At 45.5% G+C, this 17030-nt stretch overlaps 1 protein-coding gene across 3 annotated transcripts in view; it reads right to left on the bottom strand.

Annotated features, from left to right (window-relative positions):
• TTC7B (tetratricopeptide repeat domain 7B) overlaps positions 1-17030 on the bottom strand; it is a 276135-nt gene that overhangs the window by 60161 nt on the left and 198944 nt on the right. For 2 of the 3 annotated variants that reach the window (XM_030802487.1, XM_030802485.1), the window contains exons 17-18: positions 10309-10406; positions 2825-2875 (exon numbers count right to left, since the gene is read on the bottom strand). In XM_030802487.1, coding sequence (XP_030658347.1) covers positions 2825-2875; positions 10309-10406 — 149 coding nt within the window. The remainder of the gene's footprint in view (positions 1-2824; positions 2876-10308; positions 10407-17030) is intronic. The other variant, XM_030802486.1, reaches the window with a different exon arrangement.

The raw sequence follows: 17030 nt of genomic DNA, 5'->3' as shown, positions 1-17030 counted from the left end.
AGTCCCACCAACCATGAGGGCTCCTGCTGTGGGTTCCTCTGATAAATCACCTTGGTCACCATTCTAGTAGACACTTCCGTTTTTCACCAAGTGAAAAAAGGATTAAGACTCATAGCCCCAAGATGGGATCAGTTTCCCACTGACTTTAACAGAATATCAAGCACCGTTTAAACCTGACAGCACGTGTCTTGTCCTGAGAGGGGAAAGCTCTTTCCAGGGAAGGACCCCAGTAAGGCAGGGAGGGCCGGGGACATGTCGTCACCGGTGGGCATGCGGGGCTAGCGCAGCATGCTGCTGGCGGGTGCTGGCAGGGCCAGGTGGACACACAGAAAGCATGGAGGGAAGCCGTTCACACGCATGCAGGAAGGTGCCAGCTGTCAGAGCGAGCCGCTGCCGGTGGCTCCACGCTAGAGACAGTACCTTCTGGAGGACTACATTGGGCAGATGCTTCCATCTCCACCTGAACCCTCCCCGATGCATATTCATGAGGCTGTGTCTCGGGGTGGAAGTGCCTTCTGCCTGGGGAAGGCTCTCTGAGCCTCCAAGTGCCTGACTGCCAGCGTCCTGGGGAAAGCCTCCCAGGTTGGGATGATATTCTAATGCTGGACACACTCCCCAACTTCTACCTGAGTGCCACTTACTGTTGGCTTGTCAGTCTCCTATCATTCCACTCAATCTTGTTTAAAGAAAGATACTACAGAACTAATTAAGGAAAATTATATTAAATTAATTTTAGTTTAATTAAAATAGCAAAAAAAGGTTCTATATTAGAGCTGAATTTAAAAAATTACCACCCCTCAAAAATGGTACAGTCATCACAGAATGATGTTCCCATATATACATAGATTTCTTTCAAAGCTACTTTATTCTATTAAGCAGGAACAGAGACTAAAACCACCTAATTGACTAGTCACTTCCTGATCATGATATACATTCTTGAGAGTTAGAAAATGCAGCTCAATAAAATGCTAGTCATGATGGAAGGAGAAAAACATCGCTACTCTCTTGAATTCGTTCCTCACTCCTATTTTATTTTAGAGGTATGTTCTTCATTAACGTGTCTACTCTCTTCTCCCGGTGAATTACTGCTAAAGAGAGCAGCAACTACACTAGAATCAGTGATAGGAAAAATGCAGCCATGAACTCAAGTCGGTAATCTTGATTTTAGCACGTTCTCGGAGAGGGGAATAAAACATCAGCACAGATTTTTCTCCAAAAAAACAATTGCTAGGGCACCTGCAGGGGAGCGCCCAGGGTCCTCTAAGAAGTGATGAGCAGCGTGCAGAGAGCCCTGCTGGTTCATTCCAATCCTGCTCAGCCACCTCCACTCTTCTGGTCCTAGCTGCCCAGGGTGTGACTCAGGGGGAAGGCACCTGACTCACCCTTAAAACCAGGATCCATGGCTGCCAAATCATAAGGGCGGTGTACATAGAATAACTATGGAATTTACATTTTTACAGACGAGGAAATGAGGCCCAGGGTGATGCGGTGAGTTGCCGGGTGACTCCAGAGCTGGCCCTTGATGGTGAAAGGAACCTGGCAGGGAAATCTCTTTTATGAAGCACCTAATGTGTGATGACAGCACCAACAAATACCTCTTTTCTATTATAGACTGTTTTTAGGCCAGAAATAAAGGCACATCTAGGCTGAGCTGGATTTCAGAGGGTGGAATCAGCTCTTAAGGGTGAGTGGCAGCATTTGCCATAAGCTAAAGGCTCAGGTCATTCAAATGCACTGGATCCCCATATCCACCAGCATTTCCCCAAATGCAATCCATGGAACACTGATTTCCTAGGGTGGAAAAAATGATTACATTAGTTTGGGAACACTGGGTCAAAGTGTGGGACTTCTCAGAACTACGAAGCACTAGGCAGGAGATGGACTATCGTCCAAATATATTTGACCAAAGAGAATCAGTGGTCTAAGAAACATCCTTTGGCAGATGTGACAATTCACCAATGACTTAAACACCGCCAAAAGCACTGTTAGGCTGGGCGTGATGGCTCACGCCTGTAATCCCAGCATTTTGGGAGGCGAGGTGGGAGGATCGCTTGAGCCCAGGAATTGGAAACCAGCCTGGGCAACACAGTGAGGCCTCCTCTCTGCTAAAAATTCAAAAATTAGCTGGGTGTGATGGCGTGTGCCTGGTGTCCCAGCTGCTCAAGAGGCCAAGGTGGGAGGCTCGCTTGAGCCCTGGGGTTCCAGGCTTCAGTGAGCTGTAATCGTGTCATTGCACTCCAGCCTGATCTACTGAGTGAGATCTTGTCTCAAAAAGAAAAAAAAAAAGCACTGATCCTACATCCAGGGAATTAAGCAATTCCTTTAAATTTTGGTAGATACAGTTTTAAGTATTATGATGTCTGCTTATTTTTAGAAAAATTAACAGTTAGAATTGCTCTCCTATGCAACAATAATGGTTGGATTAGTTACAGAAATTTCAAGATCCAACTGGTTCCCTCTACCTAAAATTTACTGGCCACCTGCCTTGGAAAGGCGGGGCATCTCATGCTTCCAATCAGTGCCAGGAGTGCTTCTCATCCACCCACTGAACACCCAGAGTTGGCCTTTTTCCCTGCAATGCCTTCTTTTGTAGTCCTTCTCAGATCAATACTGCCTCCTCATATATAAACCCAAGCTGTGCTGAATGCATTAGGATCTCAGGAGGGATGGGCTCCAGGTGGCAGAGTGGGCAGGCAGGTGGCAGAGGGATGTCCACGTCATCTGAGCATTCTCAGCACTCAACAACCACAATGCACATTCCGTGGTGGGGGGAGTGTGATTCTGGAGGCCCTTGGAAGGATTAATAGATTGGTAAACTACTTACTAACTGAAAAAAGGGAAGGAAAACCATGAAAGTATGCTTCTGGAGAGTTGCCTTGGAACAACAGATCAAACCAAAAATTAAAACCAAGAAACAAAACATTTGAAAAATCAAAATTAAGGCTAAAAAAGCGAACAGAGTTCTAATAACCTTCCAACTTTAAGTCTGGCTGTCTAGGATCATATTTCCATTCAAGTGTGCACACATTTTTCCACTAACATTTTTTTTTTTAAACCAAAGAAAGGCCAACAGGGCATTCCCCTATCCATTGAAATGTCCACCCAGCACATGAAAGCTGACCAATTCGTGCAATGTATTTTGTTTCCAGAGCAGGAAATTCCAAAGGGAAGTGAAAAATAATCAAACAAGCAGGTTTTGGGTCTTTCCACACATTAACCCTAATCATGATTCCAGTGGTTTGTAGGGTTGGGCTAATTTTCCATTCTATGAAGTCAAAGGGTTGGAGGGAGAAATTCATACAACTTCAAGTCTTGACTATCTGCTTGTCCTAATGGAAAAGTTGGGACTTAAAATCATTACAATTTTAATTAAGAAGTTTTACATTTGTCAGTATGTTTTCCCCCTCTTTAACTAAATGCTGACTCTATGGGAGGGGGTGGATTCTCGAGAACTTCAGTCTTAGTTGAAACACCTGGTTACTGGCTAGACACTCCCTGAGGATGGAAAGATGACTTCAGCTTATTAAGAATAAACAACTGAGCACTGCCCGGGACATACTCCATTCAGCAGAAAGCCCAGTGGGTGCTCATCACCCCAGAAAGTCACTGATTAATCAGACATAAAGTGCCTCCCCTGAAGAGCTGGGACTGCAATCTTCAAAGGCTTACAGGATCACAGGGCTCCCAAGATGCAACATGAAAAATACAGGCAGGTGGGTCTGTTGTGCAGAAAAGAGTGGACAGGGCAGTGGGAACATACCATGTTATTCTAGAATGGGAAGATCCCATTTTCAGACAATAAACTCATCAAAAGTCAATGTAAAGAATTTTTCTAGAAAAATCGAAGTTGGCAATTGCCAGTAGGCATTGTATTAAGAGAAAATGTCTATTTTAAGAAATGCATTAAAAACAGCATACACGGTGTTTACACAGTATCTTCATCTTCCATTTCATACAACTGGGATTGCCATTAAAGCAAAGTTCAGAACACTTAATATGCAGATAAGTACGGTCAGTGGGTTTCTCGGCGTGGATGGTTTATTTTGAATGGTAAGCTAATTTCTGCCCTGGCTTTGTGTGTGTGAGAGCTGAACACAGCGGGTGAGCCATCCAAAAGATGTGCACATTAGAGAAAGTGGTTCTTTCTGGCAGCAGTTCCCCTTAAGAGCTTTTGTTCAGCATATAACTGGGCATTTGGAACAAAGATGATCCCTTATAAATCATAGATATAGAGATTAAATTTTCTGGCAGTGCTGGCAATGAACATTAAATAAATGAGCAAAAGAAAACAAGGATGGGCTCCCCGGGTCAGATTCACATTTAGGTCCTATTTAAGGGTTTTACCAACCAGTGTTCATTTTCACACAGGGATCTTTCTTGTTGCTGTTCATGGACAGGTTCTGGAACTCCCTAAAGCTGACTTTCAAAATTTCTGTGTTATTTAAAAGCGAGATTAGACTAAAATACTATTCAATTTCTCTGCATAGTTTCACGACACAAACCCTACATTTTCCTTCACTGCAAATGGAAAACGGTTTACAGCACTGTTTCTCAAAATGTGGTCTAAAACCCACTGGCATTGGAAACATAGGGGAGCAATTTATAAATCCAGATTCCCAGGCCCCACCTCAGGCCTAGTGAATACAAAGTTGGGGGTGGGGACCAGGGGATCCGCTGCTTTACAGGCTTTCTGTGTGGTTCTAATGCATGGTAAAGTTTGAGACCCACATACTGAAAGGGCTGTGGCCCTGATCTGTAGAATACGGCCTTGACGATTATACACTGGTTGAATTCATTTCTAAATTGAAAACAGGAGTTTTTGCACAAACTGTCGTAATTTGCCTTTTAATAGGATTAATTTTTATGCATGTATATCAACTCCAGGAAAGCATGGAAGGACCCAAGAATTAGAGGCAATATTCTAGAAAAACCTCTATCTGTCCTGCCGAGAAGGTTTCCTTTACTTTGCAAAGAGGAGGTTGGAACATGGGCTCCAATGCCTGCAGTCTCAGGTTTCCTTCCGCCCCAAGCGGCTTTTGGATTTTCAAGTGAGCAAGATTTCTCTCTGACAAGTCTGATGAAGTTTCCTCTCCAGCTTATCAGTTAGGAAGATTATCAGAAGGTAAAACAGGCAAATGAAGTAGGTCTCACAAGAAAGGAAAAACCATGTTTACAGAGAGAGGGTTCCCGGCGGGGACCTGCGTCACTGAATGAATGAGCTGCAGGGGGCCACACAAAGGTATCGGGTTTGGGAGAATGAAGATGAGAAGACACAAACAGGTGGAGAGGAGATTCGGTTCTTGAAAGAGGAGAGGAGGAGGAGGAGGAATCTGACACTAAAAAAGTGAAAGAGAAAAAAAGGGTGAAGGCAAAAAAAAAACTTTAGAAACACAAAGAAAAAAATAAACTCGCTTTTAATATACTCACATAAGCTGCAAAGAAAATGAGGTCATGTAATACACAATCATTCCTCTACTTGACAATAGAATACAAGTGCTTTTCGAAGAAAACAAATTTGTTTTTCCACTGGTTATTTAGTTGGTCCACAACACCACCACGGAATGAAAATAACTCAAAATTTACCTGGGCACAGATTCAGCAGTGTGATCTGCTGAAAATAATACATCTTTAGCCTACGATATCCAGAACATTCTAGAGGAAACAATTTGCTTTTCAATTGGAAAGGGTTAGGACTTGACTTTACATAGATTTGTTTTTTATGAGAAGCACTTATATACAGTTTACTTGAAAATAAGGTTTTCCAAGGTGCAGAGTACTGAGGTGCAACACTATGTCACGGTCCCAGCATTATGACAAGGGGGTGCTAAGCTTTCCGGGGTGGTCTATGGTTGGGTGTGCTGGTTGGGCACTTTGGGGAAAAAAGCCAGTACGGCTGCCTTCATGTCTTACAGCTGGAGGAACACATGGCAATGGGGAGACCACCGCAGCTGCAATTAGAAATTTTCCCAAACAAAGTGGATCAAACTTTCAAGTTAAAAGACTTATTTTGCTTTGCATAGGTATTTGTTGATATCTACCAATTATTAAAGATAAATCCCTTTACCCTACATCCTGTTTTAAAGGCAAAGGAATAAAATATTTTTTTTTCATTCTCTATTTAAGGAACTACCAACTTATTCCAAAGAAAAGACAATGACTCAGAGCTTCAAAGTAAAGACTGTCACTCTATTTGAGTCCTCTTTCACTGGCTGGGACCTATGAGATGGCTGAGGCAGGAGGAAGGGATGCCCAAGGTGATACCTAAGGGGAAGTCATGTTCTGTAAGGGGGGCTATTTTGGTTTGACACGTCTGTTTAATGAAACAAAATTCCACTCTATTAGCTACAGTGGACTTGGCCAGTTCAAAGCTTATGGACGTGGGTGACTCCTCATGTTATTCCACAGCTCTGCATATGGACAATTTCAGAGGTAGGAAACCGTATTCCAGTTAACCAACCACTTCCAAAATCATGAACACTGAGGCTGCACTGTACAAGGACCCAGGATATATAATAATAGTATTGTAGTTATATATTTTTAAGCTCTTATCAGTTACACATATATCCTGAAATTTTAACAGGCAAAATAGGATATTAGGGACTTGCCTTAAAATACTCCAGGAAAAGCAAGTGTGGGACAGGATAGAGAGATCAAACGAGCATGCTGATTGCTAAAACTCAACTGGTGGGTAATGGGAATATTAGTATCTCTGTTCTGGCATATTAGAAATTTTTCCATAATAGAACTTAAAAAACAGAAAAAGAAAATAAATTTAGTTCTGGGGGAAAACAAAACAAAACAGATCCAAGAGGACTTGGGGCCTCACGAAGGAATCTGCCTGCACAGCGGGTGATCCTGGGCCTGTGCCCCAGGGTTGGCAGGATCTCGACAGTGGAAGTTCACTGTGGCTGTGGCTGTGCACCCTCACGGATGCTAACACTGCAGGGCTCTGCTTGTGTCGGACGCCTGTGCCCTTTAAAGGGGATTTAGAAAAGCAGTTGTTGGGCATGGCGCTGATAAGCTGCCACCCGCCAGGGCTGGGTTCTCCCAGGCCACATTTCATCCCAGGGTCACTTCTGTTTCACTGGGAACCATTCTGACCTCGGATAAGTTCCTTTTCTCTTTGCCTCTATAGCCCAGTTGCTTTTCTAGACGAGCAGTGCTGCAGTGGACATTCAAAATTAGCCAGGCTCTTTTAGCACATGAACTGAAAACTGTTCAAAGGCAAAGGGAGGAAAAATGACTGTGGTCGTGCTGGATGGATAAGAATCCAGAATGTAAAATCCATGTGTCATGGAATACTATATGGCTGTAAAAAAGAATAAGGAAATTCTCCACAGATGGATATGGAGGCATCTTCAGATACGCTGTGAAGTACAAAATGGCAGGTGCTCAAAAGCATATATAGTGTCTGGTCGTTTCTGTAAAGGGGCAGAGGAAATTATATATATGCTTGTTTGCATGAAAAAATACTGGAAGGGTAAACAAAAAGCTAATAAATACAGTTATTTTTAGGAACAAATAAGATGGATGGGCAGGGATGGAAGCCAAACTTCTCTACAGCACCTTGTGAATTAGTTTTTAGCTTTTGAATTATGTAAATGTATTTCCTCTTCAAGTCAAATCAAGGTGAAGGAAATAAACAATCTGTGGGTGGTTCACCAGGTGGGCTCTCCACACAGGTGTGTGAATGAGAGCATCTGCCCCTTTTGTGACTGCACCATGAGCTGAACCATATGCAACTGGGCTTTATTAATCAAGGTGGAGGCATTTTTCCCCATTTTTAAGCAAGCCTTCCCAATGTGTAAGTTTCTTTGATGCTCACTGCCATTTCAGAATGTTTTACTCTCATTTACAAATATGATAAGGCCTCCTAAAATGGCCTTCCGTTTTTCTGATTCCCTGGTCTCTTGGTTAAATTGTTGGCGTGCGAATCATTATTTTGCAGCTGCCTGGTTGGGTTGGGGGTGGTGTAGGGCTGGTGGCAGGAGTCTCAGAGGGACTCTCATGGACGACTCAACAATGAAACCGTCTGTGGCAGTGCCTGGGAGGCTGTGGCCTCCCCCCTGTTGTTGAGGAAGGGCATAGGAGCCCGCGGTCCTGACTCCAAACACCTAGGCTCTCCGGAAGTGAATGGTGGCCCAGCCGAGAGACTGGCTGCATCAGTACCACCAAGCAGAGGGGGAGGAGGAAGACCCGGGGGCCAGGCCCAACCCAGGGCAGTGACACCCCAGACTGTGTCACACAGGCACATCTTCCCTAAACACCGTGGCATTTGAGAAAGCTGAATCTGAAGAGGGAGACTCTCAAGCACTCTAGGGAAAATGTCCCAGGGGGTAACGGGAAGAATGAATAACAAGGACCTCATTTATTTTCTGACACTATCTGTTCTCAATGTGATGTGGCATTAAAGTCTTGGGACCTCCGGGGAAATTAAGGTCCAGGCCAGCTGGAAGGAAACAGGGTCTGAATTTAGTGTGGCTGTTCTCACAGGATACTTAGGAGGGAGAAAAGAGGGGAGACAGCACTGGGTAGCCACAGCAGCTGTTTTAAATCAGCCGAAATTGCTGCTGGTGCTATAGTGAGTTTCACTTCCTCTTCTTCCCCATGTCTGAGCCTCACCTTGCAGTGGCTAGTCCTGACAGCCTGACCTCTTTCCTACAATGACGGGGCCTAGACAGGTCCCTCGGCAGGAGCTGGGATGAGACAGAACTCTGCTGTGCTATTCCAGCCAGGGTCTCGGCCTGGTGTGCAGTCTAAGCCCACCAATGACTGCTGACCTGTCCAGAGAGTGGTCAGGCCACTCCAGGGGGTGAGTTTCTCCATGGCTCAGTCCACATTTTAAGCAGCGGCTGCAAGCCAGATTAAACTGCACCAATTTACGATTTGTGCCGCTTCCAGCACCCAAAAATCTTTTGATCCAGGAGCCGCAGGACCTTTGGATCTGATTTCTCAAGCTGAATTTAAATTTGGTAGAAGGGAGCCTAGGGCAGAAATGCAGTCTGCAAGGCAGCTGTGGCGGGGGGTGGGCCTGGCTTGAGCATCACATCTGGCTCTCAAAGGCCCTATCCCTCTCAGCCCACCTGGACAGGTTTTTCCAGGGGACAAGCCTGGCAGTGCAAGACTCAGAGCTGCTTTCGGGCTTTCTTTTGAAAGGTTCTGGCAGGAGCTGGGATGTGGCACAAGGACAAGAAAATAACCTCGTGGTCCCTTTCATGCAGCCAGCCCATAAAAGACCAGGCAGAGCCAGATAGAGATTAAGCCGTACCCGGTCCCCTGTGGGTGGGGAAGGAACAGGAGCACCAAATGATGCTCCAGAATGATTTTTGAGGCTCAAAGAAGAGCGAATTTATATGTTCTGTGGGCCTGTCGAGTCACCTAGATTACCACTGAATCGTTGGTATGGGTTGAGCATCCCTAATCTGAAAATCCAAAGTCTGAAATGCTCTAAAAGCGAGACGTTTCTGAGTGTTGATACGGCACAAGTAGAAAATTCCACACCTGACTTCATGTGATGGGCCGCAGTCAAAATGCAGTCAAAACTTTGTCTCATGAACAAAATTCTTTAAACTATTGTATAAAATTGCCTAAAATTAGGCTCTGCGTATAGGTGTATATGAAACAGAAATGGACTTTGTGTTTAGACTTGGGTCCGATCCCAGGATATCTCATTATGTTTATGCAAATATTCCCAAACCCAACACACTTCTGGTCCCAGGCATTTCGGGTAAGGGACACTTCACCTGTGTCACCGCTGTGGGGTCTACGCAGGTGGACTCACTCCCCTGTACTTAGGCAAATGTGGAACACACACACAACGAGGTGTGCAGATTTGCTCATAGGCAGGAAGTGCCTTGGGCCTCCACATGGGGACAGTGGAACCCACCTGCCACCCTACGGGGTCTTGTGCTGGGTGTTTGTGTGTTTATATGTGCAACTGATTAGAAAGTGAACCTTGCTTTCAGCAAGGTCTGAAACCCAAAGAGAGAGGGAGACACAGGGAAGCAGAGGGGACACCTGATGGGGACAGAAACCACCTCACTTTAGTTTCAAATTTTAAGTTCCAAGAGCAAAGGGGGAAATAGATTTCAAAGAAAGCATTGGGCTGGGCAAATCATATGACTGTCCCCACTGTGAAGAAACACTTGAGAAAGACACTGGAGAAATGCACCTCGATTGAGTGTTTAAACTATTTGTGCGAGAAATTTTTCCAACCCCAACCCGATCAGTCTCATCCCATGTCACTCGGTCCCAGGCCCCCACATTCTCCATGACACCATTTCGTCCCCTCTGGCTTTTTATTCTCACCTGTCTCGGGATCGCTGAAGTCTGGCAAAGTAATTGTGTTAAGCTGTCGTCTGTCAGCAATGGTTCTATCTAAGAGGCTGCTCCCACGTCCAGAATCACTGCAAAACACAGCTACAAATGTCAGTCACCTGCAAGGTGGGAGGAGGGAAGGAAAGAGAGGCAACCAATACTGACTCCTGAAGGCCAATGAATACCTTCTGTGCATTTTTTACATTCTTCAGCATCTTTCTTATGAAGGAGGCATCCTGCTTCCTGGCTCGGCCTGGGCTGGGATTCCTTTCAGTGTTCACTATCACAAACAGGGCATAAACCACACCCACAGACCCTGGCTAATTTTGGCCTCTTTTGTGTCATTAGAAGACACAAAAATGAAAACTTCAAGCTCCGTTTTCCATCCACCTTAGAAGGGGAAACTGATTGGCATTAGCAACCTTAGAAAGTGAAGTCTTAGCAAGTGAGTCCATGAACACGCCATCCATGAAGAGTTGTCTTCATGAACCAATGCTCCACACATGTGCTTCTAAAACCCAGGCTGCACGGGAAAATCACCCAGGACATCTCTAAACAACAGACGCCTAGGTCCCACTGTGGACCAAACAAATCAAAACGCCTGGGCTGATTGATATTTTTCACAGCTCCTCAGATGGTTCTAAGGTGCAGCAGCTGCTGGATTCAAGAACCCCTGACCCCCTTTTCCGAGTGTGATCACCGTCATGCACTCATTTCTGGGGTCCCCAGAATGTAGGCCTTTGTGCTACATCGTGTGGTTAACTTTCCTGCTGGTGTCTAGTGTTCCTAAGCTGGAGAAAGCTGGCTGATAGGGACACACAGGGACTGGGAGAGAACACGGCAGGGTTTTGGTGGCAGCCTCCATACCACCACTTCTACCAGCTTCCTGCACTGCCCATCTCTACTGAGTCCCCTCTCCAGCTTGTGCCTATAAAACAGGCTTGGCACTGTTCACCCGGTAATGCCACACGGGAAATCACAGCGGGCCTAACTGGGAGAGAAACAGTTAAGGGATCTCATCTAACATGGATTTCTTTTTTAAATTCTAGGAAGCTTGTAGGTAAACACTATTGCTTTTTTCCTGTATCGTGATACCCTATCAAAGCAGCTCCAAAAAGAATCACATCTGTCTCTTGAGGTTTGAATCTTCAATGCTTTTCTTTGAATCTATTTTCTTTTCCAATCTGGGGGCTTTAAGAATGATTTTTTGTTGTGAAGAAGTTCAGATTCTACAATAAAGGGACACAATTTCCTTCCTTTATGCAGCTGTTGCTAAAGCAGTACAAACAAGATTTGGCATGAAACTTAATACAGTTTACAGGCTACAGTTTCCACGTCCAGCGATTTCTCTAACTACATTAGAGAAATCCACAGGAAGCAGAAGAAAACTTCCTTCAGGACAGACTATTTGTCAGCCTATACTTATTACATCATCCCAGACATGTTTTTTGGAAACTGCTCTTTTAATTGTTTCCATAACTGAGAAACAATACATGTCTCTGAACAGAAGACAACATAAAAGTACATGCAAATTTTCACTCATCACAACACTGACTGAATATTTCTGGCACAGGTCTGTCCAGGTAGCATTTTTCACATAAATACTACTAAGTACAAATTATCTGAATATTGCAATGGCTCTCCACTTAGGAGTTTTTCAGAAGATTTATCTCAAATGCAGTGAAACAATGACATATTATTCACCACCTTGGGGATTCCAAGACACGCGATGAGGTATCGGCATTGCAAAGGAAGGATTTGCCTGGGTTTCTGGTGGTCCAAATCTGAGGTTTGTTTCAGACATTCTCATCTTCCAGGCTTCCCATCTCACCACGTTTCGGTGTTATCACTAACGAGCCTCCCATCTCACCACGTTTTGGTGCAGTCACTAACAAGGAGATCACTTTGGGCAAGGCAGCTTTCCCTGTGCCTCACTGACTTCCCTGATCAGGTGAAGATAAAGATTGTTGTCCTACATAGAATTGTGTGAGGATGACATAAAGTCACATAGATGGAGCATTCTGAAGACTTACAACTTCTAGGTACATGCCAGGTGTGTATAAAACCACATAGCTACAACACACATCTGAGGTTAACATGGCCAGCCAATTGCTGCAGCCAACTTATCCCTAGGCTTCTGGTGCAATTGTAGGAGGTATGGGGAAGCTGAGTTAAAATGTTAGAAACCCCAAACAAACCATCATCTGAATTTTGAACCTCACCCCCTGACAATGGCACAGGATCCACGTTCCTTCCACCAGCTGGGAAACAGCGTTCAGTTACATCCTTAGTGTGTCTGCCTTAGTTCCTTTTGAAAACAGTGTGTACGCAACAATCAATTATTCAACATAGAGATGCTTTTGTTTCCGCAGTCAATGTTTTCTCTCTAAAAATAATTAGGGCTGGGCACAGTGGTTCATGCCTGTCATCTCAGCACTTTGGGAGGCTGAGGCGGGAGGATAGCTTGAGCTCAGGAGTTCAAGATCAACCTGGGCAACATAGCAAGACTTCATCTTTATTAAAAATAAAAAAATAAGCCAGGTGTTGTGGCGTGAACCTGTGACCCCAGCTATCTGAGAGGCTGAGGCAAGAGGATGGCTTGAGCCTGGGAGACAAACTGCAGTGAGCTATGATCACGCCACGGCACTCCAGCCTGGGCGACAGAGTGAGACTGTCTCAAAAAAAAAAAATTAAAAATAATTAGGTATTTGTGACCGACTGAGAATTTTACTGGGTGCTTGAAGCAATTTTTAGTTCTTCATTTACATGGTATAGAGTCTTTACCAATCAAGATTTGCATTTGACTCCTAGAATACAGAACAAGGGGCAAGGAGGGGCCTTGAGCAACCCTGAGTCTCCCTAACTGGCTCACTCTGGCCAGTCTCTCAGGCAAGATGGAAAGTCACGTTCCTCTCTCCCTCTGGGACACATCTGCTCAGGCACTTCTGTGAACCACCCATTTCCTCCTCATAGCCCAGTCACCTCACCTCTTCTCTGCTGGGCCCTTAGGCTGCCAGGAGCACTTCCCAAGGAGGGAGGCAGGAAGGGAGAGAAAATCATTCCTGGTGAGTGTTGTAGTAGAGGGAGAGGAAACGGGAAGGACCCCAAATCCATGGTATGTAAGCGGGAGATGCCCACATGCATAGATGCGCAGATGCAGGGACTTCTATTCCCTATTATCACTGAATTGTCATGAGAGTTAAAGTTATACTGGCTATTAGAAGCCTCTCTTGGAAATCCTCTATCTTCCACAGAGGTTAAACACAAGAGGCTTGGTGGCGGTGGGGTGGGCTCGGAGTCAGAACCCTGGTGCTCTTGTCTCAGCTGAGCCTCTTCCCAGCTCCTGGAATAGTGCCTGGCACACAGTAAATATTGCACCTACAAGAAGGGCCTCAGCTAGGAAACCAGAGCAGGGGCAGATGGGAGAGGAACTTCTGTTTTTCTCCAGGTCTCTTAGGCCTGGATGATAAGAGTCAAGGTAAGTTCCCAATATCCTGGAGCCTCAATTGTCTCATCAATAAAATGGGTATGCGATCACACGACCTTGGCACATTTTATGGAGCTGCTTCAAAGATGGAATGAGGACATGCTTTATAAATAGAAAAGCTCCACCCAAATGCTGGTGACTGTAAGGATGAAATGGGATCTCTGACTCCTAACTGAGGTTAGAGCAAAAAAATGTGAATGTGGGTATGTGTGTGTTTAAATGCTGTTTGTTGGCAAGTAACTGAAACAGGACTTTGAATCACCCGGAGATGTCACCTCATGGGTACAGATGGAGATGGGTCTAGCAGCAGTGACAAGAGAGGGAAAGAAGTGGTTAACAATAAAAAATGAAAAGAAACTGGTTGTCAGCTCAAGAGAGGCAGCATGCTAGTGTGGAGAGAGCTTTGATGTTAGGCCTGGGGCTGAATCACTGTTCTGCTACATATTCAATTGGAAAAACTTGGGCAAGTTATTTAGCCACTTTTAGCTTCAATTTTATTTTCTGTAAAATGGAAGTAACAGTAGCTATCTTGCAAGGCTAATGTAGGGATTGAAGATAACACATCAGTGGCCTAGTACAGTGCTGGCACGGAGAAGTTTCAATAAACGTGGTTATTACCATCCCTGGCTGAAATGCTGTGAGATTCAGTTCAGGGAGCCTGCTGGGACCTTCTGGTGAGATTCTGGTCAGAATTCACACTGTCTTGAGTGGCCAGGTCAATATGCACAAGGACTGAGGGAGTCTTACACTTCACCCAGAGAGAGGAGACAAAGCATGAGACAGATTTCTATCCTAAATGCAAGCAAAACCGCAGACCGAGGGAAATAGAATCCAGGCTTCTGAAATGACAAACACCTCGCCAAATGTAAGAGAATGCCACCCACCATTTTGCTCACAGCAAGAGACGCATCTCCAGCTGCAGGTGGAACACTACTTGCAAGTTTTCCAACGCTCAGTTTAGTGACTAGCTCAGTGTAATTTTTTTCCCCCTTCAAGCAAAAATCGAGAAGAGGGAATGGGTTGCTGAGAATATGAAGCTAGGGTCTATTCTCAATTTGGCCACTCACTCCCTGCTACTGCCCATGTCTTCCTCATCTCACTGCCCTGGAGGCCTGTGCAGAGCCTGGGGTGGATCTGGAAGGGGGTGGGGAAGACTGGGAAACTGGCAGGTAGAGCGGAGGGCCCATTACAACCCAGCATACTCAGAAGCAAGGAAGCTGGGAAGTCAGCACAGACCAGCTCCGGGGAGAAGCCAAATGCTGCCTGCCAGAATGCTTTCTGCTCAGTTTTCATTTTATTTTAAAGAAGACACGATTCTTAGGTGCTTGTTCATGTGGTTCCACCCTCCTCTAAAACACTGTATGCCCTGATCCCAGCCTCCAGGCTGCTGGAGCCGCAGCCGCCCCACTACGGAGTGTTGCAAGGTGTGCTGTCCCCTAGACACAGCCCTTCCTTCAGGCTTTATTCTGTAGCCAGGGTCACCTCTTACTGAGCAGGCTGGCAGGGATGACTACATTTACATAATGATAAGGGCTACAGGAGAAATATTTATTTCTATCCCAGAGAAAATCAAGTTAAAAAACCAGACAGGACACTCCTTAATAAGGGGCTGCTCAATTCACCACCCCTCCCTCAAGGCTTTGTGGGGAGCTGGAGGGGGAATTCTGAGTGACCAGTGGGGCCTCTACCGCCCACCCCATCCGCCAGTCCCCACCAGACACTGCCTGGAGCCAGGGTCCTCCCCACTCTGGCCCTGAAGGAACCTTCAGGAAACGGAGGAAGTATGGACACAGCCCAGGCATTTGGTTAAGTATTTTTAAAAAGCTTTCCAATTCTGCTATTTTTTTCTCCTCACATTCAATATTCTTGGTTGCTAAGTGGGAGGGAATGTGGGGAGGTGGGAGAGGTGTGGGGAACTGAGGGGAAATTGGCAACACGAAGCTGATGGGTTTATTTTTTCATTTCTAAAGGGGGTACAGGCAAAGGAATGCGCTCCGGCGCCGAGGCAACCTGCCTGGGCAGCATCTCCTGCTAGCTGGTTCGGAGGCAGACTCCCCCAAATCCTGAAGATTTCATAGGCCAGGAGTGGGGGCTTTCGGGGGAGATAAATATGGACAGTTTCTATTTTTGCTTCCAGACTTAGAAATGTAGAATTTAAAAAAAATTAAAATGATCTTTATTTTGAGAACATATCCACAAAAGGGAAGAGGCCAGTCTCATGATTACCTTTCACCAAGCGAAGGGCGGATGCGCCCAGGAGCACAGCACCGTTCCTGTGCCTGGGAAGGGGACTTCCAGCCGGGGGAGGGGGGTGGGGGCTGGGGCTGCCTGGGGGTGGGCGGGGCAGGGGCTGGACAGCACATGGCTTTCCAGGCAGAGCTCTCTTCCTTCCACATGCACTGCCCGCAGGGCCTGGGGTCACAGGTCTGTCTATCAGTTTCCAGGGGGTCCATCCCCTTAACAGGGCTCTGACTTTGAACATTTTTTTTAAACTGCAGAAACATTTGTAAAACAAAATCTCACAGGGAACCCCATCTCTGTTCTGCTGCCTCTGTAGCCCTCCCTCCCTGCTGGTCTCTGCAGACCACGGCCACTGGCCCACTGCCCACCTCACCCTTAGTACTCATTTACATTTTAGGTGACACATTTTTAGGCCCCTGACTCTTAAAAGCACGATATCAGCTACCCAGACACCTTGCTAGGAAGGTAAAAAATACTCTCAGTATATGAGCAGTTGTGTGAATTCAATTGAATCATTACATCCCTTCTCATTAAATGACTTCCTTCACTTAGTAATCTAAGCACATGCAAGGGAAAACTGTGCAAGACTTGGAAATGGGCAAATAGGGGGGTGTCTGTCCGTGGAATGCTGGGGGTTGACCAGCAGACCTTCCCCGGGTTATCTGACTGTAAAGGGCAGGTACTGTTGACTCACTTCCCACTGACTGAGCCACTTTATAGCTCTGTAGGGGTAGAAATTAACCCGCAGAAAACTGATAATAAGGCAAGTGAATTTTGTTTGGGGGAGAGACAATTGATGTCACCCTGTAGTAAAGAACCCCAAACGATATCTTTCATCATCTTATAGGATGTTGTTTTTGTATCTACTTGCAAATCATTTCAGCATTCCTGCCTATGAGTATCTGTTCTTCAAACTCTTCTGTGAATAGGTCTTAACATTTTCCTGGTTCCTGCATTAGTTAATAAGGTAAATAAAATCTTTGAC

Source organism: Nomascus leucogenys, chromosome 22a (assembly GCF_006542625.1).
Source record: "Nomascus leucogenys isolate Asia chromosome 22a, Asia_NLE_v1, whole genome shotgun sequence".
Classification (NCBI taxonomy): Eukaryota; Metazoa; Chordata; class Mammalia; order Primates; family Hylobatidae; genus Nomascus; species Nomascus leucogenys.
Note: the sequence above shows the minus strand (reverse complement) of the source record. Positions and strands in the feature narration are given on the sequence as shown.